Source organism: Martes martes, assembly GCF_963455335.1.
Source record: "Martes martes genome assembly, chromosome: 3".
NCBI lineage: Eukaryota > Metazoa > Chordata > Mammalia > Carnivora > Mustelidae > Martes > Martes martes.
Window position 1 is genome coordinate 64,220,715 of NC_137890.1, and position 22,340 is coordinate 64,243,054.

General features: G+C 42.3%; 1 protein-coding gene across 2 annotated transcripts in view; it reads left to right on the forward strand.

Annotated features, from left to right (window-relative positions):
• The window catches only part of LHFPL6 (LHFPL tetraspan subfamily member 6), a 235,736-nt gene that overhangs the window by 188,913 nt on the left and 24,483 nt on the right, over positions 1-22,340 (forward strand). For both annotated transcript variants that reach the window (XM_080797933.1, XM_080797934.1), the window contains exon 3: positions 18,737-18,835. In XM_080797933.1, coding sequence (XP_080654059.1) covers positions 18,737-18,835 — 99 coding nt within the window. The remainder of the gene's footprint in view (positions 1-18,736; positions 18,836-22,340) is intronic.

Consider the following 22,340-nt stretch of genomic DNA (forward strand, 5'->3'; position numbering starts at 1 on the left):
CCTATTTCCAAACAAGATCACATTCTGAGGTCCTGGGGGTTAGGATGTATGTCGTTGCAGGAAGGGGGACATGATTCAGCCCATAATACAGGGTAGGGCAGTTCCAAAAATATTTAGGAACTGAACCTTTCCCTCATGAAAGATCATATGGAAGCCCTGCAGGAGAGCAGGAAGAGCAGCGCCGCCCCGTCTAAGGACAATGGAGCCCAGGGCCCTCCTAGTCACCCGTCCAGCGCTCCTGGCCCCTCCCCGCCCTCCCCGCCCCCCCCCCGTGTGCGCCTGCGCATTGGTAAGACTATAAGGAGCTCCGCCCCCTGCCCCAGGGTTTCCAGGGGCACTGCATGAAAATCTATGGGACTAGATGTGTCATTGGGTTCCTCTCTCAAGTAAAATCCCATTCCTGTAAAGCAGCAGCTTTCAGGAGCACCCGCTCTAAAAATAGTCTGTTTGCAAAGCTTGTTTGAAAGCAGTTGCATTTCCTTTGTTTATTGATTTTAATATAAAGGAAATAGAATCTACTCGGAAAGCACACCTCCTCCAGGGTCACCTTAGCGTTGTCACCAGCAGCCAAAAACTCAGTACAGATGCGGGGTCGATTTTCTTTTCCCCTGAAGATGCACCTAAAATCGTGGCCTGCAGTTCACCCTCCAGATCCTAACGCTCGCCTCTCATACAACTTGGGGAAGTAGAAACTCGCCCTTGGAAGGATTGAAAGGGACTGATTTGCAGCTAGTCCCATGTCTGGGGTGGCACCAGGTCCACCAACAGAACCAGTTACTCCCCAGGAGAAACTCTGACAGCGGCTCGTGCTGCATCCCGCCCCAGTGAGGGAGCCCCTTGGGAATAGTTAGTTGCCCAGGCTCCTGGGAAGAATGCAGACCCACTTATCAGCCTCCAGGGAGGCTGCGATCTCCTCGGCAAGGAGAAAGATTGTGTGTTTTGGATAGCAAGATGCTGCTGGAAGAGCAGGCTCTGGGAAAGAATACACAAAACAGCCCAAGGGGAAAGTCCTAACGTTAACTCCATAAAAGGAGGCTTTAAATGGTCTCAGCTGATCCATATTTTTAGAAAATTGTTTTGACTCAGCCTGCCTGACTATAATACCATTGCCAGAACCAGCAATGAAAGGGAGATAAACACGGTGTTGTGATTTTTCTTTTTATGCCTCCCTGGAAGCCCTTGGTAGTACAAATCACGCTCGACAGGCTTTGATTAGCACCTGCTCAGTTCCACTAGAGAAAGGAGGCATTTGTCTGAGGCTCTGTGCTCTCTTTGTGAATAAGCTAGAAATTTCAGTGTGGGAGATAGTTCCCCTGGAGGAAGCCTGGTTTAAGCCATCTCTCTCACACCGCTGGAGATTGCCCCGAGGGAGGCAGTGGCTGGCAAGGTGGGCCAAGATGGTGTCTAGGGGCCAGCGGGGGAAGTCTGCGTCTGGCTCAGAGGGTAGTGCTGGATGATGTGCCCTGTGCCAGTCATATCAGATGCTTTCTTTCTGTGTTAATAGTGTGGTATCGCAGGAGAGAGTTTTGGACAGAGGGGCAAGAAATATTATTGCATTTCTGATTCCTTCACTAACTGTGACTTTGAGCAGGTCACTTCGTCTTTGTGAGTGGAAGCCTGGATTCATTCTTCCAACTGAGTTTCCCATTCCCTGAAAGGGGAAAGGGTGGTAAACTGTGCCCATGTGAAGGCACAGGGTAAACCCCAAATCTCTTTTGGACCACGGATATCTCACACTCTTCGGAGGAAAGCAATTTTATACAAATAAATAAAATAAAGTTATCTGTGGAGTAGACTGGAAAATCCCTTGCCAATTTATCAAGCAGAAGTAAGGAAGACCTGTTTCAGAGAAGAATTGATTTCGGGTATGACCCCTGACTCCATACGGTGTGAAGTTCTCTCCTCTTCCTTAGGAATGTTTTGATGGAAAAGTTTGAGAAGTACTAAATTAGATCATCTGGACGGTGCCTTTCGGTTCTTACATTTGGGAGCTTAATTCACAGTCGTAAGGTCTCTTTGCCACCTAGGTAAGGCCAGCTTTCTTGGCTCAGAATTAACGACCTCTGCAAGAGTCCTTGATCCCATCCTAACTGCTTGGCCATCCCTTTCCTCTTCTCCCTAAGTCTCTCGGTCGATTTTCATCTTCCCCAGACTTGCACCTGCCCATCTGCCCTGTCCTTTTCTTCCTCTGGGATAACTACAACCACTTACTAGAGCCCCTCTCATCCTGCCAGTAAATCCCACCCCAAAATTGACTGATTTCAATGGCAAGTATTGCTTTTTCTGCTAATATGGCACAAGTACAAGCTTGAAGTGTTATTTCTGTGTTACTTTTCTCCATCTCCAGTGCTACCGTGAACAGATCTTATCTTCTTCAGTTTTTTTAATTCCTGTAGAGCAAAGAGCGCCATGTTTTGCACAGACCCAAAAGCTGCCAGCTCTGTTCATGAACAGAGGTTTATATTATACTCTCCCTGTGTGTGGATTTCCTCTTCGGGTAACTAAATCAGCAGGCTAAGAATGAGAATTCCGGATTCTGTCTTCTATGGGATCTACTCTGCAAGATGCAGCATTTACCCATGTGGGGGTCTGTTTCTACGTTCATTTTATTAAACCTCTTGGGATAAGCTATTTGAAAAAGATATGAGTGACTTCATTGTGTCTGCTTATGATGGTATTTTAAATACGTAGAGTGTTTTTGTCCATCGTGAAATACTTCGTAATCATGTTTCAATTTGTGTTTTAAAATATTTTATATTTTCTAAATATCAAAAAGACAAGACAGAACGCGGTACTTTCAAAATAGAGTTAAAGAAAAAAAACAGTATTAAATTGACTGGAAACAAATTTTCAAGTACTTTCAAAACTTGTTTGGAACTGATCAGTAAATCACAGATGGAAAAGTAAAAAGTTTCAGTTATCCTTGACATTTCAAGAGGGAAAGAAAACAGAAAAGGAAAATCATTATAGCTGTCTCGAAAGAAATTGCTTCCAAATTGTTGTCTGTCAGCTATTCCAGATGGCTTTACTGTTTTTTAGTGGAATTGATGGTATTCTAAAAAGACCTGAGGAAAATAAATGAGGTTTTTCTTTCCTGATACCCCAGAAGGTAGATAAAGGGGAAAAAAAAGTCTTAAAAGAAATGTCTGTCTTAAGTCTCTTGACCACCTGTACCACCTCAATGGCACCCATCAGTGATTTTATCATATATTCATACTCTCCTTTTTTTTTTTTTTTAGTGGTAAAAAAAGGTGCTTTGGGGTGCCTGGGTGGCTCAGCCATTAAGCGTCCGCCTTCGGCCCAGGTTGTAATCCTAGGGTCCTGGGATCAATCCCCATATCAGGATCCCTGCTCCACAGAAAGCCTGCTTCTCCCTCTCCCCTTGCTTGTGTTCTCTCTCCCACTGTGTCTCTCTCTGACAAATACATAATGAGATCTTTAAAAAAAAAAAAAAAAAGAAAAAGATGCTTTAATGAGTATATAAGTAGTGAAAATACCATATATCTAAGCCAGAAAGTTAGTGGAAACCTGTTATAAATGCATTGTAGTCTAGTCCAAAAAACCCACATGTGCATATATAATCTGCATCTATTATACTCAAATGACAATATAGGCTACATCTGTAATGATATATGGCTTGTGTACATGCATACATGTGCATATGTAGGCTTGTATATACAGGTGTGTATGTGTATAAAATAACCTTTACAGCAGCTGTATGTATGGATTGAATTCCTGTTTCACCAATGAGAACCCGGGCTCTCCAAGCCAGAGGGGCATGTGGTTAGATTCCAAGGCCGTGCTCTGAATTGCCCTACGACTCTGTTAGCAGTGTTTGTGGAATGTGTCCGGTGTTTGGTTCTCACTTTGGCACTGAAACCCGTCGTAAAGACAGAGATTTTAAGTCTAGTCTCTGCTCTGGTAGTTTCTCAAGACAAAACATCTAGACATCTTCAGGCTTTCATTTTTTGTTGTTGTTAGGAAGCTAGCTAGTAATCTAGAACTCGAAGAGAAAGGGCCCCCTCGCTGCCTGGTAGTCTTGTCATCCTTACTACATAAGATTTTCACTTTATGCTCCCTCCATTACATTTTCAAAAGTATTTTAAACGCTCTTCGAATTTGCTTGAGCTTCCAGCCTTCAAGCAGCTCCGTGTGGCAGCCTGTAAGCTGCAAAGGGGCCTCGTCCCTCTCAATTTGTAAAAAGTCTTTCACTAACTGTTCATTTCAGCACATGTAGATTTTACTACTTTTTAAAAATATGCCTGGCATCTGACTTTTAGTGTTGTCATGGGGCCCGTGATTGAAGTACTTAAGGACCTTAAAAATAAATAGGAAGATAAATCATTCTTATCCTGACACTTTTTTTTTTTTTTTTAAGGTCAAGTAGAAATAAATGAACAGGGTTTGGAGGCATGGAATCTGTCTGTTTGTGGGCACTTGATGTATTGGTGAAGGAGAGAGGTTTTACTCTGCCTCCTAAGTGTTGCTATGTTAGAACTGAAACAGGATTCTAAAATAGCACTTACAGGGACGCCAGAGGAAAAGCCCCCAGGAGCTCATCACTCCTTTGGAGGTGTGTCTACCTGAGTTCTCCACTGTCTTGGGTAATTTTATGATATTTGGATGTCAGAATTGGGGAGGGTGATACTTCCCTCCAAATACATTGTCCTCCCTGTGGGCTTACCTGAGTGATCTGCAGGGAACCCTGCCCTGTCATGCGCAGACCTGTCAGACCACCCTGCCCTGGAGCAGCTGCCATGCCCCAGGCAACTCGCATGCATTTCTTGGGTCACCATGCCGTCCCTGAGAGGTGCAGTGGGCTTTATCCACACCGGCCGGGAGGGAGACACTGAGGCTCAGAGTAAACGATCTGACTGAGCCACCTCCAGCCAGGGCAGAGTCTGGTTCCACCCTTCCTCTTGTTTTCACGGAGCCACTATTGTGGAAATAAGCACAAATGTTGGAATATTGCCTTCCCCTTCTCTTTCCTCATCATTTCATAAGAGGGAATCTACTTTTATATGCGCTGCACTGTGCCGGGACATTTCAGCTCATCCTCTGGACATCTCTGTAGAGAGTCACTGGTATAGCCATCTTATCAGTGAAACTCTTGGGGCTCGAGTGTAAATAGCCTCCCTTGCTCAGTCAGGAACCAGTAAGGAGCAGACCCAAGATCCATGTACAGTAAGACTCCAGAGCCTTCGTCTCTAACACTTGACCACCTGAATGTTTATCTGACTGGGGTAACCGCATTTCGCCAACATGAAACTGACCAGAGTATGGTTTGGAACTGACATTGCATTTTCAAAGCCAGGATGAGCTAGGTTAAGTTTGCAGTGTGCGTTGACTTATAGCCAGGTTCTCTATTTGCTTGTTTGTTTGTTGCTGAGAGGGTATTGTTGGAGCCTCATCTAGACCTCTCAGGACACTTTCATGCTGAAATGTGATCATTGTTCTTTCCTTTGGCTTCTGTAGGGGGAGGATCAGGAGTGATACAGTTTATACAAAACAGCAGTAATCCTTAAGAGAAAACATGTCCATTGAAATCTCTGAGCTGAGTGACTGGGCTGGGCTGGAACTCTTTATGGTGTGGTCATTCTGGGCTTTGTGAAATGTCTTGTGAAGTTCTCAACAGGTATTTCTGGGTCAAACAGGTGAAGCAAGCCAGCCCCGTTTTAGGTTGTAGGGTGGCTGTTTGAGAACTGTGAACAACTTTGAGGTCTTCATTGCTCTAGATTTGCACATCAATCCCTTCTATGCTGATGGGTTCCATTTAGAGGCATCAGGCCATAAAGATGTTGTGTTGTGTCAGCTGTGGCTTTTGAGGCCAGGCTACTGGGCCAACGGAAGAAAGGGGCTGGAATATGAATAAGGAAAGATGCTCCATGGACTGATGCTTGAAACCTACGTCCACCCCAAGAAAAGATGGATTGATAGATCAATAGAGGAGTGGAAAAAGGAATAGATAGATAATCGAGCAGAATTTAAAACATGTTAATCATAGAATCTAGATCATGTATGGGCATTCACTGTATAAATTTTCCAGCTTCTTTGTACATCTGATGATTTTCCTAATACCCTGTTGGAGGAGAAAAGAAGAATGTGCTGACTCTTAGTGGTAGAGACGTGGTTAGTTTCAGAAGAGATACCTGCTGTGACAGCATGAGCAAGCAGTAGGGCAGACCCTCTGCTCTTGATCAGTGTTTTTGTTTATCTGTTTACCTGTTGGATGAGCACCTATAGCATCTGAAACCAGAAGCTCCAACAGAATGAAATGTTTGCAATTCTAAGACAGCAGGTCCCGTGGTACAATATCAATATTGATACATGTCTTATGCCAGGCACAGAACTGGGCACTTTTATTAAGCCATTTATTTCTAATAAAAATGCTAAAGATTTAGGTACCACAAGGTCTGTTTTATTGATGAAACTCTGAGTTCAGAGAATTCAAAGACATGCTGCTCGAGGTCACACATCTGGCTGGGGATGTCAGGATTTGCACCTGACCGATCAGCATCAAAGCCTGCTCTGTACCCACTCGGCCCTCAGGGCTCATAGTGTGGCCCCATGTCTGTCCCACCACAAGCTGCTTGCAATCACAGGGATCCAGCCCCACCCCAGATCTATCGACCTTTTGAACAAGCCCCCCAGCTGTTTTGTGTGCAGCTCAGTCTGCAAACACTCGACTGAACCAAAGGACTCTGGAAATCAGGGCCGTGTCTTTATTCCTCTCCTGCCCTAACACCGTGGAACACCTTAGAGTCAGAGAAAATTAGCATTTTTGCTTGTTTCAGAGGTGTTGCTACAGCACTGAGCATTGTTCGCTCCCTTCTCGCAATGTCAGAGGAAGACAGTGAACCAAAGCAGAGAAGTAGGAGGCAGGTACGCTGAGGCCGTGACCCAGCCCTGCTTCAGGCTGTCCACTTGAGGAAGCTCAAATCTCCCCACCTGTCTGTGACTCCGTTCCTTTATCTACTAAATGGGACACTGGTACTGGCTCTAAATACCTCATGGGAAGGCCGGAAGTGACTTTAAAAGTAAAATGCAACAAAGATCAAAACAGAATGGAACAGGCAAAAGTATTAGTAGCCTTAGTAGTAATATATGAATTCCTCGCCTAAATGTGACAGTTATCGGACTATTTCATTTGTTCCTGCTGAGATTTACATGGCTGATAGGACTTTTGGGGCAAATGATCATGGCTCACTATTCCAGGATGTCCTTGCTCGAACCCTCCCTGCCTTCCGTCTAAGAAGAGTAAGTTCTCTGAGAGCAGAGGACTCGAGGAATATTGGCTTAGAGCTCATTTAGTCTTTGCAACAACTCCAAGAGATTGATATTATTCCCATTTTACAGATAAGGAAAACTGAGCCCAAAAGAAGTGCAGTGGTGGAACCGGAATTCCTTAACTACTAGGGTTAGAAAGACCATTGCTTTTAGGCTCATGTAACTTACCAGAAATCTGTCACATAGAAATGGCAATATGTCCCCCCAAATTTCATTGTCTGAAACAACTTGTTTTCTACCAGTGATTGCCTAGGACTCTAGAAAGAGCAACCATGACAAGTCACTCATGGCTGAAATTAGCTTGTGAGGTTTTTGATCTGAGCAAAGAGGCAGGTATTCTGATGTATGTCTTTCGTGTCTTCTGACCCATGAACCGGAAAAGGAGAAGAAATAAGAAACAAGGAGCCATTTTGAAAACATTGCAAGAAAATCTAAAGTATGTTCTCTTCTGCAGGATGTTTTCAGCAAAGAAAAAGTCTCATTGTCATTTTTAAAAAGAGTTTTGATGGTTGAGAAATGATCATATTTCTATTTTATATTTTTAGGGCTGTGATACGATATGCTTTCCTTGGCTCAACTTCTGATGATAGAGAATCCACTTTTCATCTTTATGCCTCGATGTGTTCTTTGGGGACAGAGCTCTTTGTGTCATAGAGCTCACATCCTGGTTCTCCCTCCCTGGCGCCAGGGGAAGGGGGAAACTGTAGGGCTGGCAAGAGCCCTTGCCTTTGCATACAGGCAGCAGTAGAGTCAATCCTGGAGAAAACATGACTTGTAATCCTCCTTGATCTTCTGCCCTGTTCTTCCTTTTCCATTTGTATGCAGGACTCAGTACATGGGTGGACATGGGAGGTGAGCCCAGAGCTGGGACCGTAAACACTTGGGGATTTGGGAGGCATTAGAAGGTAGAGTTTAGCAATATTGGCTTAGAGCTCAGACAGATCTGCATATAAGTCTCTGCATCTACCCCTTAGTAGCCCCATGAACATGAGCCTGCTTCTCTAAGCCTCAGTCTCCTCTTTTGCTAACTGAGTGCAATGATATATTTCATATGATCTATTCTGTAAAGATGATATAATTATGCTGAGGCTTTTGTACATACTAAATAAATCATATTACTGCTATTTAACATTGAACAAATATCATGAACCAGTGAGTTAAATGCAAGTAAACATATGGTAAGTTTTTGACTTTCTAGGAGGTGTAATACTTGAGAATAACTACAGTAAGGTATTATGGCCCAGATAAATGGCATAGAGTGCACCCCAGTAGAAGCTCATGGATTTGGGGGTGTGATAAAACCTGTAGCTCCCTGTTGGGGCAGCCAGGGCAGACTTCATGTTGAGGCTTCTAGACCTTAACAGCTAGTATTTTCATGGTGAAGCCTGAGCATAAAGTAAGGTGTGAGAGTATTCCAGAGGGAAGGGATTCAACTTTCAGAGATGAGACGATTCAAGACATATTCAAAGAACTGATAGTCCCAGGCAGAAATGCCTTTGGGACTGGTCAGGGCCCCTGAGCCACAAAATGGGAACCACCTTGACTTGGTTCTGTGCCAGCTGCCCAATTCAGTGCGGGTGTATCTTTCAATGATTTGAGACACAAGAAATGCAGACTTGTTGGTGAGAAGCCCCATTTAGTAAAATAATGATGCTGGTGAAATCCAACACGGCTGTGGCTGAACTCAGGTAACAGGTGGCAAGTGTGTGACCTTGGAGTGGCATGAAGTCCAAGCAAGCATTGGGATCATGATAGGTGGAAAAGAGCCCTGGCTGGATATGAGGAGCCCTAGGATAGATCTAGGTTCTGTATCTTTGGACAAGCCTCTTTCATCCTCTATACCTCGGTTTCCAGAAAGCACTTTGAAGATAGGAGTGATTTCTAAGCCTGTATAAGCCCCCTTCTTATAGAATACTTAAATGCAGCTGACCCTTGAACAAGACAGATTTGAACTTCATGGGTCCATTTATACATGGACTTTTTCCCATAAATACAGTGCAGCACTCTTACATGTATTTTCTTTTCCTTACAATTTTCTTAGTAACTTATTTTTCTCTACCTTAGACTGTAGGAATACAGTCTATAATACCTATAACATATAATTGTTTATGTTATCTGTAAGGCTTTTGGTAAACAGTAGGCTATTAGTAGTTAAGTTTTGGGGAAGTCGAAAGTTTATACGCAGATTTTTGACTGCACGTGGGTCAGTGCCCCTGACCCCTATGTTGTTTAAGGTCAACTGTAGCTTCCTCCTGATGGTGCTTTCAAGGTCTGAAGAGTTGTCCTTGCTCTTATTTCCTCCCTGCCAGTGGATTTGTTTGTAAAGGGACCGTTATCTAGGGGGTGAAAATGGATGAGAATTGTGTACATAAATTAGCATATGGAGACTTGGAGATGGAAATGTGCCAACGTCATCCAAAGAGAAACCCGGATAACCGGCTCCAAGACTGAGCAGCTTGCATGAGAAGAGTAAAGGAAACAATTTCCCTCTGTGCTTGCCGCAGGAAAGAAGATAAAGGAACTGGAGAATGGATCAAAGTATCCGAAACACATAAAAAGATAAAATGATGGGAAACACTGGTGGGACCACTGAAGGGGCAGGAAGTGGAAAAAGTCACAGTATTTAAAAAAAAAAAAAACCTGTGGATAAAGAATGGAGCGATAGTCATGGAAAAAAAAGTGAGATCACATTAAAACTTTCAAGAGTGCCTGGAAAAAATAAGGCTTTATGAGTCTAACATGAGGACTCTATTCTTACCACCTGTGGGGAGTAATTGGCATTGGCTGACTAGAGGTTTGTTTTGCCTTCTTGGCAGGAGACGAATTGTTATGTTAATATTCCTCTGGCTAAGTGTTAAATACCGACTTTGAATAGAAAGAGTTTTGCAGAAGGGAAAATTCCCAGCATCTGGTTCTTACTTTGACCACTGGGCTCTTTACAAACTTCAGACTTCACACTTGAATTCTAAGAAATAATTAGTATCATGGCAGATATTTCCAGCATTGTGAAAGCGAATAGAGTTTCCACTAGAGAGTTCCCTAAGGGTGGTTCATGGGCAGGCAGAATTTTAGGTAGAATTTCGGTACAAGAATCCATTTGGGGAGAAAGGTAGATGTCTTTTATAACACAACATCAAGGCACAGCACCAAGTGCCCTGCTGGTGTCTTTCCGTTTATCTGTGCTGTCTCTTCTCCATTAACAGTGACTTCTCCTTAGATGTCATTCCCCCAACCTGGCTTTTTAACTGTTGTAATTGTCTTGAACAAGGGTGAGACCAAAACCCTAGCAGGTTGGAGTGGCGTCATAGTCCAAAAAATGGTTTGGGTTTGCTTTTGTTTTTGTTTTTGTTTTAAGAATTATTGAGTCATTTCTTGGATTATTATTTCCATTCTTTTGGGGAAGCAACATCTGTCTAAATGTCTAAGACCTCCCACAAACGGACCTTCATGAGCTCTTGCCCCTGGAGAGCTGATGTCAGCTAGGTGCCAGGTGAAAAGTAAAGTTTGAGCTAATGTACGCAAATTTGTGATTTACTCATGACTCCTTAGGATTGCAAAAAATAGATTGCTTCTTAATTACAAATGAGCCTGTAGCTGCAAAGGATCTCAGACTTCCTCCACCCCCACCCCCCACCTCTGTTACCAGCTTCCTGAGGTTGTTGCCTTGCTTTGCACTGTCATTCCTCCCTTCTCCTCCTGTAGGCCCAGATTTCCCCAAAATGTGATAATGTGACCATTTTTTTTCATGACCTCTTTTATGGCAGTGACAAAGAAATGTGGTTAAAATACCACATAATTAAGCCCCTGAACTTTATAAGCCACCAGATTTATAAATCTAATAAAGAAAATCCATGTAGATGGTATAAAAGTTTGTGAGCCAGAGATTCTCATTGAGCCGTAAGCTCTCCAGGAGTGAATTAGGCAACTAGAGCTATTAAAACCTATTAGGTCACCAAGATATCCTTTAGGCAACCACCTCAAGTTCCAGAGTATTCTCTGAGCCCCATTTCCATAGGCAGTATAACAACTAAGAGTTGTCTAGTTCAGAGATTTTCAAACTACACTTCCATGAAACATTGATTTCTACAACATGGTCTAAGATTTAACACGGTTGAAACTGAAAAAATGAGTTTCTTCCATTAAAAAGATGTTCTTGGGGTGGGCTCAAGAGGGCAGCATAGTAAGACCTGGATCTCACTTCCTTCCTTTCACTAAATCTACACTGACATATGGAGCAGTTCCTCCTCAAGAAGAACTGAAGGCTGATTGAACAGCTTCTGCACAACAAATGATAGAGAAACCACATATAGAAGAATAGGAGAGACAGGGGCACCTGGGTAGCTCAGTGGGTTAAAGCCTCTGCCTTCGGCTCAGGTCATGATCCCAGTGTCCTGGATCGAGCCCCGCATCAGGCTCTCTGCTCAGCAGGGAGCCTGCTTCCTCCTCTCTCTCTGCCTGCCTCTCTGCCTACTTGTGATCCCTGTCAAATAAAAAAAAAAAAAAAAAAAAAAAAGTAGGAGAGACAGAGACACTGCAATGACAGAAACCCTATCCCTGACTCAGTGACCTGCAGAGTCACTGAGGGATAATATCACTGAGGGGCCCATAAGCAGGCTCTCCCACCTTGGGGCACAGCAAAAAATGGTTTAAAGGGCAACCAGACTATAAGTGAAGGAAATCCATTTACTAGGCTTACAGTCTCCACTGAACCGGTAGGAAACTGCTGGAACTCTCTCCGGGGTTGGAGGACCAGTGAGACAATTTTTCATATCTCCTCTTCAGCTTGATCATGTGGGCAGAAGCAGGGTCCAGGCACTCTAGCTGGCCTGCTAGTCTTTAGTATCCTGGGCCCCTGGGGCACATCAGCTCCAACCATTCCTCCAAGGTGTCCCTGGTGTGACATGCCATAGGCCCCCACTCCCATACTCACCCCACCTTCAGCCATCCTATCAAGGTGGCCCTGGTGCTCTTTCCAGCTCTAGCTAGCCTCCTGTCACAGAACTCTTACTGTCTCACCCTGGGATCTCTTCCCCACCTGCCTGTGTCTGTTCCCTCTCCAGCCAGCTTGCCAAAGCCACCAGGCACATGCAGTCTACACAGAGATTGTTCCTACACAAGTCCACTCCTTCTGGGAGAAGTAGTTGTTCTTCCTGATTCATAGAAACAAACACAGAAGGTCAAAAAAAATGAGACAAAGAAGTATGTGCCAAACAAAAGAACAAGATAAAACCACAGAATCAAACCCTCATGAAATGGAGATAAATAATTTACCCGATAAAGAGTTCAAAGTAATGGTCATAAAGACAGGTAACAAACTAGGGAAAAGAATGGAGGAACTCAGTGAGAACTTCAACAAAGGATTAGGAGATGTAAGAAAGAGCCAGTCAGAGCTGAAGAACACAGTAACTGAAATGAAAAATACACGAGAGAGAATCAGCAGCAGATTAGATGATACAGAAGAATGGATTCACAATCTGGGAGACAGAAGAGTGGAAATCACTCAATCAGCCCAAAGAACAGAAAAAGAGAGAGAGGGAGAGAGTTTTAAAAAATGAGGATTGAGAGACCTCTTGGGGCAATATCAAGTATACTAACATTTGCACCAATGGGATCCCCAGAGGACAAGAAAGAGAAAGGATCAAAAAACATATGTGAAGAACTAATGGCTAAGAATTCCCTTAACCAGGAAATAGACATCCAGGTCCAGAAGATACAGAGAGTCCAAAATAAGATGAATCCAGAGAGATCCACACAAAGGTGTTCAGAATTGAAGGAAAGATTAGGTATTAATATTGTTAAAGTATCCATACTACACAAAACAATCTACAGATTCACTGCAATCCCCATCAAAATACCAGTGGCATTTTTCATAGAACTAGAACAAAGAATCCTAAAATTTGCATGGAGCCACAAAAGATGCCAAATAGCCAAAGCAGTCTTGAGAAGGAAGAACAAAGCTGGAGGTATCACACTTTCTGATTTCAAACTATACTACAAAGCTGTCGTAATCTAAATAGTATGGTACTGGCATGAAAATGGACACATAGATCAATAGAATAGAATAGAGAGACCAGAAATAAGTCCATGCATATATAGTTAATTAACCTATGACAAAGGTGGCAAGAACATACAATGGGGAAAAACAGTCTCTTCAATAACTGGTGTTGGAAAACTGGCCAGCTACATGCAAAAGAATGAAATCAGATCACTATCTTACACTATATACAAAAATAAACTCAAGATGGATGCAGACTTGAATATAAGACCTGAAACCATAAAATTTCTAGAAGGAAACATAGATAGTAAGCTTTTTGACATTGATGTTAACAGTATTTTGGGGGACTGGACTCCTTAAGCAAGGGCAACTAAAACTAAAATAAGCAAATGGGATTTCATCAAACTAAAAAGCTTCTACACAGTAAAGGAAGCAATCAACAAAATGAGAAGGCAGCCTATGGCATTGGAAAAGATATTTGCAAATGATATATCCAATATATCATTGGGGTTAATAGGGGGTTAATATCCAAAAATACATAAAGAACTTACACATCTTAATATAAAACAAAACAAAAAGAAAAGCAAACAATCCAATTGGAAAACAGCCAAAAGACTTGAAAAGATATTTTTTCAAAGAACAGATATAGATGGGCAACAGGCACATGAAAAGATGTCAGCTAATCACCAGGGAAATGCAAACCTAAAACACGATGAGACATCACCTCACACCAGTCAGATTGGCTGTTGTCAAAAGGACAAAAAATAACAAATGTCGGCAAGGATGTGGAGAAAACAGAACCATTGTGCACTGTCGGTGGGAATAGCCATTATGGAAAATTGTATGAAGTTCTCAAAAAATTGAAGATAGAACTACCCTACAATCTAGCAATTCCATTTCAGGGTATTCATCTGAAGAAAATGAAAACATGAATTCAAAATGATATATGTACCCCTGTGTTCACTGCAGCATTATTTACAATAGCTAAGTGTCCATTAATAGATGAATAAGGAAAAGGAAGAATAAAGAAGATGTGAGGTAGATATAGATATATCTACCTATATCTACCTATAGATATATCTATATCTACCTATAGATATATCTATATCTACCTATAGATATATCTATATAGATCTATATAGATATATAGATATATCTATATAGATCTATATAGATATATCTATATATCTATATAGATAATGGAATATTACTCAGCCATGAAAAAGAATGAAACCTTGCCATTTGCAACAATATGGGTGAAACTAAAGGTTATTGTGCTAAGTGAAATAAGTCAGAGAAAGACAAATATCATATGATTTTACTTATATGTGGAATCTTAAAAAAAAAAAGACGAACAAACAAAATAACACAGAAACAGACTCACAGATCTAGAAAACGGACTGTTGATTACCAGGGGGGAGGGGAATGGGATAGGAAAAATAAGTGAAGGAGATTATGAGGTACAACCTTTCAGTTATACAATAAGTAAGTCATGAGAATGTAATGTACAGCATAGAGAATATAGTCAATAATATTGTAACAACTATGGCGACAGATACTAACTAGACTTATCATGAGGAACATATCATAACGTATAAAAATATCAAATCACTATGATGTATGCTGGAAATTAGTAGGATATTGTACGTCAGTAATACTTCAATAATAATAAAAAGATGTTCTTATTTTTATGTTTAATTATCTCTAACTTTACTTCACAATATAGTACTTCGGTATGGGCAATAAAATGCTAGTTGACTACAGTTGACAAACTAGGGACAGTTGGTGAACATTTGGACGATTCACTTCAGAAAATCATACTCCAAGAAAGGTTAATTAGCATAAATTCCCTAACTACAGACCACACTACAGAGGGTTAACATGAAACCTTCTAATATCAGTCTATACTTGCTGAGGTTTAGTAACCAGCTGTATTGTTGTATTAGGGAGAATTTTGCATCGAGAAGATGGGATACTGGAACAGGTATAGGGTAGGAGAGAAAGAGACGTATCAGCACAGGTCAGGCATGTCCCAGCCAGAGTCTGACCAGTGAAAGAAACCACGACAGGTATTTCAGGTAGGAAGAGATGTAGCCCAGGGATTTAAAGTTTCACAGACTTATTAGGTCTGGAGAAGCAAAGGGCAGAGAAGAATTCAGGAAATCAGGAAATACAAGATAGAAAGAAGCTACAGGTGAGATTTGCCCTGAGTGGGTGCCGCTGAGGAGGAGGCTGCCTAGAAGCCACGCCCACAATCTCATCCACGGTCTGCAAAAAGGCACGCCCCTGGTTGCAACTGCCAATGGGAAACTGATTGATTTCTCTCTTTACCTTCTGGGTCCCGCAGGAGAGCTTCTCATTGACAGACATGAACTAGAATTTCTGCCAGGGGAGGATTTGAAATATCCCACCTCTAGCCCCATCTAGAAAGGGAGAATCTAAAAGAGCAGAGATGATTTTTATTAACAAGCAGTATCAAGTTTAGGATTTAAGAATCTGTCCCACCCAGAATCCTCCTGGAGTAGTGTCTTGGGTCGAGAATAGCTTTCTGCAGCAGCCTTTTCTGCAGCTGTAAAAATGGTCTATCTTTGCCCTGTCCGCTATGGTAGCCAAAAGCACCATGTGGCTATCAGGCCCTTGAAATGTGGCCGGTGCAATTGAAGAAATGAATTTTTCGTTTAATGTCAATAAACTTAAATTTAAGTTTGCTACATGGAGCTCATGGCCACTGTGTCGGGCAGGTCTAAACTCTGTTTGGTCTCGTGCCTCCTTTCCCATTTCTTTAAATGGAAGGCACTGTCTGGAGTGTCCTGAACCTGCTGGCTGAACATTTGTTATATTTATTGTATGTTGATGGCACTTGTTAGAATGTGTGATGAATCTGGGGAGGAGGGTTTCACTGAATTTACAGAATTGGTCATCTGGCTGCTTTCTGTGCCAGGTAAGTAATAAACATCCTTGTATATTGGGCTGGATTTAGTCTAAGACTTGCTTTCTCCATAACATGTAACAGTAGAAAGATAGTGGGAGGCCACCAGTGTTTACCTGCAGAACCTAAAATTGCACCAGCCAATTAGACTGATGAGTTTGTAACATACATTTTTCTCCCAGAAATGTTTCTTTACATAAATGGGGACTTTAACTGTTAGTGATAGTTAGCAGAGGACAAAACAAAGGCTATATAAATATTAATATAAAAATCCAGATAAGCTAGTTGCCCTCCCCTAACACTTTTTTTTATGTGAGTTTTGCCCATGGTATTTTTTTAAAAATCATAGATATAACACAAATTTCTTATGTGTACAATTGTTCTTTATTTATACGGTTGAATCTGCATTTCATTGTGTCACAACGACACCCCAACATTCTACAAAAGAATCCTGACTGCCAAGTGTTCTACCACTTAGAAAACCACAGGTCAATGTGTTCCATATATAATCTCCTTTCTGTTTAGTTTCTCAAAGTGCCTGGCATCATACTGGACCAAAACAGCCATTTTTGTGAGTACATGACACATTTTCCTGCCATTTGAAAAGGACATTAGCAAACGAGACTATTTAATCATTTGTTTGTGTATCAGAAAAAGAGAAAAGTGGTGGTTTAAGTGTGACTATTTTTCATTTTTCTTACATTTGAAAATTTTCTCTTTCCACATTTGTCACCATTAAAAAATTGCTCGCAAGTTCTCAAAAAGTGGTGTTCCTTATTAATTTAAGAACTGAGTATCATGGCAGTGAGACCACATTATTTATTAAACCTTCATGGAATTCAATTTGCATAAACCTTGGCCTCCTCATTATCTCTTTACCTGACGGTGGATAACACTAGTTTCGACTTGTCTTCAGAATACTATAATTTCTGTCCTAAGGGGAAGAGCCTAAGGAAACCAGTCACTGGGGGCATTTGCTCAGTCAGCAAAATCTCATACAGTTGTTTTCCGGGTTATTCTTCAGCCTCGACACAACTCATATTTATCTAGTTGCATAGACAGCATCCTGGAATTCGTTATTTGTGCTTTCAACGATTCTTTATAGGCATCCGCTCGCATCACAGCCTCACTGCATTAAATGGTGGTTTTACTGTTGACCAGGGATGGACAGATTGGAGGGAGGGGCACCAGGGTGAGAAATTTGTCAATTCATGGGGGAATGTCTCTCCACACAGCTCAGCATAGAGCTTGGGGAGGGATTGGAAAGCAGTCCCTCCTGTGCCCATAAAGAAAGAGACTACTTATGTGTGGGAGCTATGATTGCAAGAGTCAGGCACCAGGGGCAAGAGGGAGAAGCAAAAGGGCAACAGAAGGGGACTCAGTACAAAACTACTGAAAGTCTCTTCTAGAGGCACTTGAGGACCGGTCATTCTGCCTCGACGGTCGTTACCCTCGTTGGTGGATTTTTTCCTCATTTCTGGGGCTCTCTCCTTTAGCCCCGTATAACACGCATTCTCTTGGGCTGGGCTGCTGTTCTCACCCATCGGATTGTGTGTGTGTGTGTGTGTGTGTGTGTGTGTGTGTGTGTGTTCCTACGGGCTCAGCACCCTTTTCGGGACTTCAGGATGAGGATGGTGCTCGTTCACTGACACCGCAAGGTGTTACTTTCTGATTAGCCCTCAGATTCTGGGGGTGAGGGCTTCAGCCTCATTCAGCTTCTTGTCGACCCACATTAGGCTTTGATGCAACACAGAAGACGCCAAGCAAAAGCTGTCTGATCAGAGTGTGCTGCCATGATGACTTCCTATTAAAGTAAACCTGCCACTTTTTTCAGTTTGATCATCAAAACTTTTGGTCTCCACTGCAAGGAGGATTTAAATCATAGAAGTGGACACTTCTATGTGGACTCTTCTAGAGTATTTCTGAGATGAAGGAACGCTCCCGGATTCTCAACTTTTCGGCAGAGTGTAATAGCAGGGTAGTACAGTTAATGGTCCAGTCCTGTGCCCAGGTGGATCATGAAAATCTTTATGTTTTCTCTGCCCCTGGTAAAATTGAATGATGCCGAAACATTCTGTTTTGATTCTTCAGTTGGAAAAAAGATCTAATGCATGACGAAGCATGACCTATGTAGGCACTTCTGCTTGTTCTTGATTTACTTGTTTGTGTGGACTGATGGGGGGATTGGTTGGACTTTTACAAGAGAGATTTAGAAAGCGTCTGAATTGTATTTCCTAAACAGAGTTTGCAAGGCTTTTAATGCTTCGAAAGACGAAGTTGGAACCAAACTGAGCTGTCTATCAGTGTTTTGTTGTTTTTTCTTTCCTTTTAAGCAGACTTGAAATTGTTCATGGAATTAAACTGACCTTAGATTGCTTACAGGAGCCCTGGCTGGTGCTTCCCAAAAAGCAGTCACCATGATCTTCTGTCATATTGCTAATACCAGTTCCTCCCTCCCTGCTGCTGCATTTATCTAGATGGGCAGAGGAATACTGCTAAAGCCCTCTTGGCTTATCTCTTCGCAGGCTTGTTGATTGGTGCTGGCTGCGCCCTCTACCCCTTGGGCTGGGACAGCGAGGAAGTCCGGCAGACCTGTGGCTACATTTCCGGCCAGTTTGACCTGGGTAAGTTTTCTTCACAGATTGCGTTTCTTTTAGAAAAGAACCTGATCTGACCTTTCATAGAAACAGAGAGCAGAAGAGCCGTACAACCAGCAGTCAAGCGTGACAACACGCAGACCTTCATTTATCTGTTTGTTTAGTGGAGTTATTGGCAATCCACCGTCTGCCTGGGCTAGGGGAAGTATTATCGAGACAAAGATAAGAAACAGCCCCTGCTCTGAGCAGTTTATATTCATTGATCAATTCATTCAGAATCATGTGATTATTACTTATTGCATGTGCTAAAAATAATTCCATGGAATTTACAGGTTGCCTGAGGGGATAAAGCAAACAAAACTGTCAAGGGGTAAGAGGTCCAAAGCAATTTCACTCTAGAGTAATAGACAAGTTTGTGGCAGGGCTGGGTCTTGAACACAGTGATGCATACGGGCTGTCTGGGAGTAGGCAGAAGCACCTGGCATGCCAGGAATACAGCCCAGCAAAAGCACTAGGGAGGAATGAGAAAAGCTCATCAGGAGACCCCAGAGATGCGAGTGAGTAGTCGAAGTTCGCACGCTGGTGAAGGGCATCTTGTGACTTTGGTTTGTGTATACTGATCATTTTCACGTGGAGTTATGGTGTGTTCTGTTTAGCCATCTATAGAGAAGGTTGCAGAGTACTACATGGTTTGCATTGTTACGATTTGTACATTGGATTATAGTTCACTTGGCTGATGCACCTGCATTTATTTAAACACTTACTTATTTCTTGCTAGTTGGGTATTTTGTCTAGTCCAGTTTCTGTGATGTTAAGGTATATTGTAATGAGAAACTGAACAAAGTAAGTGTTTTCTTTATTGTATTATTTTCTGAGGACTTTCTTCCTGGAACTGGTATCACTGTATCAAAGACTATTGCCAAGCAAATATACTTACCCCTAATATAAGGATAGACAGATTAAGTTTTAGACCATTAGTGTATAGTGAGTTACTAACTTAGCATTCGCTCTTCCCATTAAATACTTCCTCTAAGAAGTATTCAAGGGAGTTGATCTAATGTCAGTATTTTATCCCAAATCATCATTTAAAAATTTGAAGTTGGAACTTCTGAGAAAAAAATTTGTCAGATCCTGAGAAAATTGGACAGATATGATATCACATCATAGTTCTCCAATTTTGAAAATAAAGCAGTTTTTTTTTTTGACTCTGCATGACAAACACCCTGCTTCCCTCAAAAGAATACTAGTTCTTTTGGTGGAGAAGCCCACACATTAAATACTACTAATTTGCATGGATAAAAAGCAAAGAGATTTCTGACTGCCTGTCCCTCCTTGTTAAGGCTTTCCCAAGTCTGGATTTGTTTGTGATTGCTCTAATTGCAGAGAAGGGAAGAAATGCTGCCACAAAGTTGAATGTCAGCTTGGTTTTTCTGTTTTGTTTTGTTTTTGCCTTTTAGTTTTGGTGGGTTTTTGGTTTTTTTTTGTTTGTTTGTTTTTTGTTTTTTTTGGAAAGCAAACTGTGTCCAGGGGAGATATTTTAACACAGTGTTTGGCATTTTTCTTTCTGTAGTGTTTGGGGCATTCTTGGCTGTTTCACACAGGCCTCAACTTGATTAGAGTACTGTTCTTGCTAATCTCTTGCTATTGTGTGTTGCTGTATTAATTAGCAGGTTATAATGAAACGCATATCCTGTTTTTGCAGTTTTCATTACTGCATCCCAGTAGTTTGTATCTTCTCAGCATGGTGGATTAAAAATTTGAATGTCAAACTTTAAAAAAAAAAAAACTTGCCTCTTTACTGGTGGTAATAATTTCTTATGTGATTAAACACACTAAACCATTTTAACAATTTTAAAACCACAGTGTTTTAATTTTTGCCTGTTTCTTTTTAAATTTCTCTTAGTTGGCTGATAAGGAAAAAAATAAAACTGGCATTATTCATAGATAAAATGAGCTCTAGGTCCTACAAAAGCATCCTACAAAACTGCTTCTGTTTTTTATCTTTAAAAAGTTGTTACTGTTCCACTGAATGCTGATGAAGGCTGAACTTCAGTGAATGAGTGAAGTCATAGATCATGATGCTAACCTGGGAGAGCCTAGGACTGGAGTTGGGAGCCACAGCATGTGTGTGAGGGGAAGCATTCTCAGGAAGGATGCCCACGGTTTTAGTGGTACTCGTGCTGGTTGCCACAGACACAAGCTCTACCTCTACCACTTCTGAGAACCCAAGTTCATCGCTGCCACCTCTCAAAGGAGAGAATGTGCAGACATATCTTCCTCCCAAGGGTTGGGAAATAACATTGTTAAGGTTCCGGCTCTCCTTATCGTGGGGCGTGGGTCACTTTTTTGGCGTCCGGTTACTGAAATGTTACTTTCTCTCTCTAGAGCACATCCTGAAAGAAACCAGCTTTTGTTTTTGTACAGAAGATTATTTAAGGAGTGCCTTCCTTCAGTTATCCAGCCAACAAATATTTATGGAGGCCCCGTGCTAGGTGCTGGGGATACGGCTTCAGTGAGGCATTTTAAAATACCCTGTTCAGAGAACTTCAAAACCCAGCAGGACAGGCAGGTGTTCAAGAAGACAATATCCCTGGGATGTGTGTTAGGAAGGAAGGGTGCCGGGCCTGGCAGTGGGCACCGTGGTTGCCTTGCCAATATTATTCCATGCTGGGTGGTGACTCGAAGCCAGAGACTGAGAATGTCTCTGTAAAGAGCCAGTTCGTGACATTTTCCCCTTTTGGAGCCATATGGTCTCTGTTGCAAGGATTTGGCCCTGCAATTGTAGCAGGAAAGACACTCCATGTATAAATGGGCGTGACCTTCTTCCCATAATATTTCATTTACAAAAACAGGTGGTGGGGCTATGGTCTGAGGACCCCTGATTTTAACCATCGCACACCCCTTGACACTCCAGAAGAGAGTTTCATTTCAGATATGCTCCTTAATTGATCCCTTTGGCCGCTAAGACAGCTGGTCAGGGCCTAGAGCAGGGGCTGCGCAGAGCAGCCCCAGCCAATTACCCTAGTATATGGCGTATGCTCTACACTTCCGTTGTGCTCTGTTGTGAATAGGTGGCAAGTACTCTGAATTAATCATAATCATCTTACCTCTTACCACTGGCTTGGGATGGGAAGCCTGAAGCCCATTTGGACCAGGGATTATGGCAGGAGATGCATCCAGAGGCTTTTGGGGAAAAGGGGATCACATGCCTAAGGGAAAGGCACCCGAAGCCATGCTCCCCCTCCCTCCAGCACCTGCCTTTGCACTGGTAGAAAGGCAGGAGGGAGCAGACCCCAGATGGTGGGGTGGGCAGAGGAACCCACTGAGGCTCAGCCACCCTTGAAGCAGGCCTTCCCTAGGAATCTTCAACCCTGCAGATACATAGTAATTCAGTTCCTTATTGGGTCATGTTAAAGGCATCTCTTCTCTTACTGGCTGGAGAATGCAGCCTGATGCTATTTTCTTTAGTTGCTATATCACAGGTCAAGCGGACTTGGCCTCCCCTGGGCGTGTCCTAAGGAAGTCTTATTTT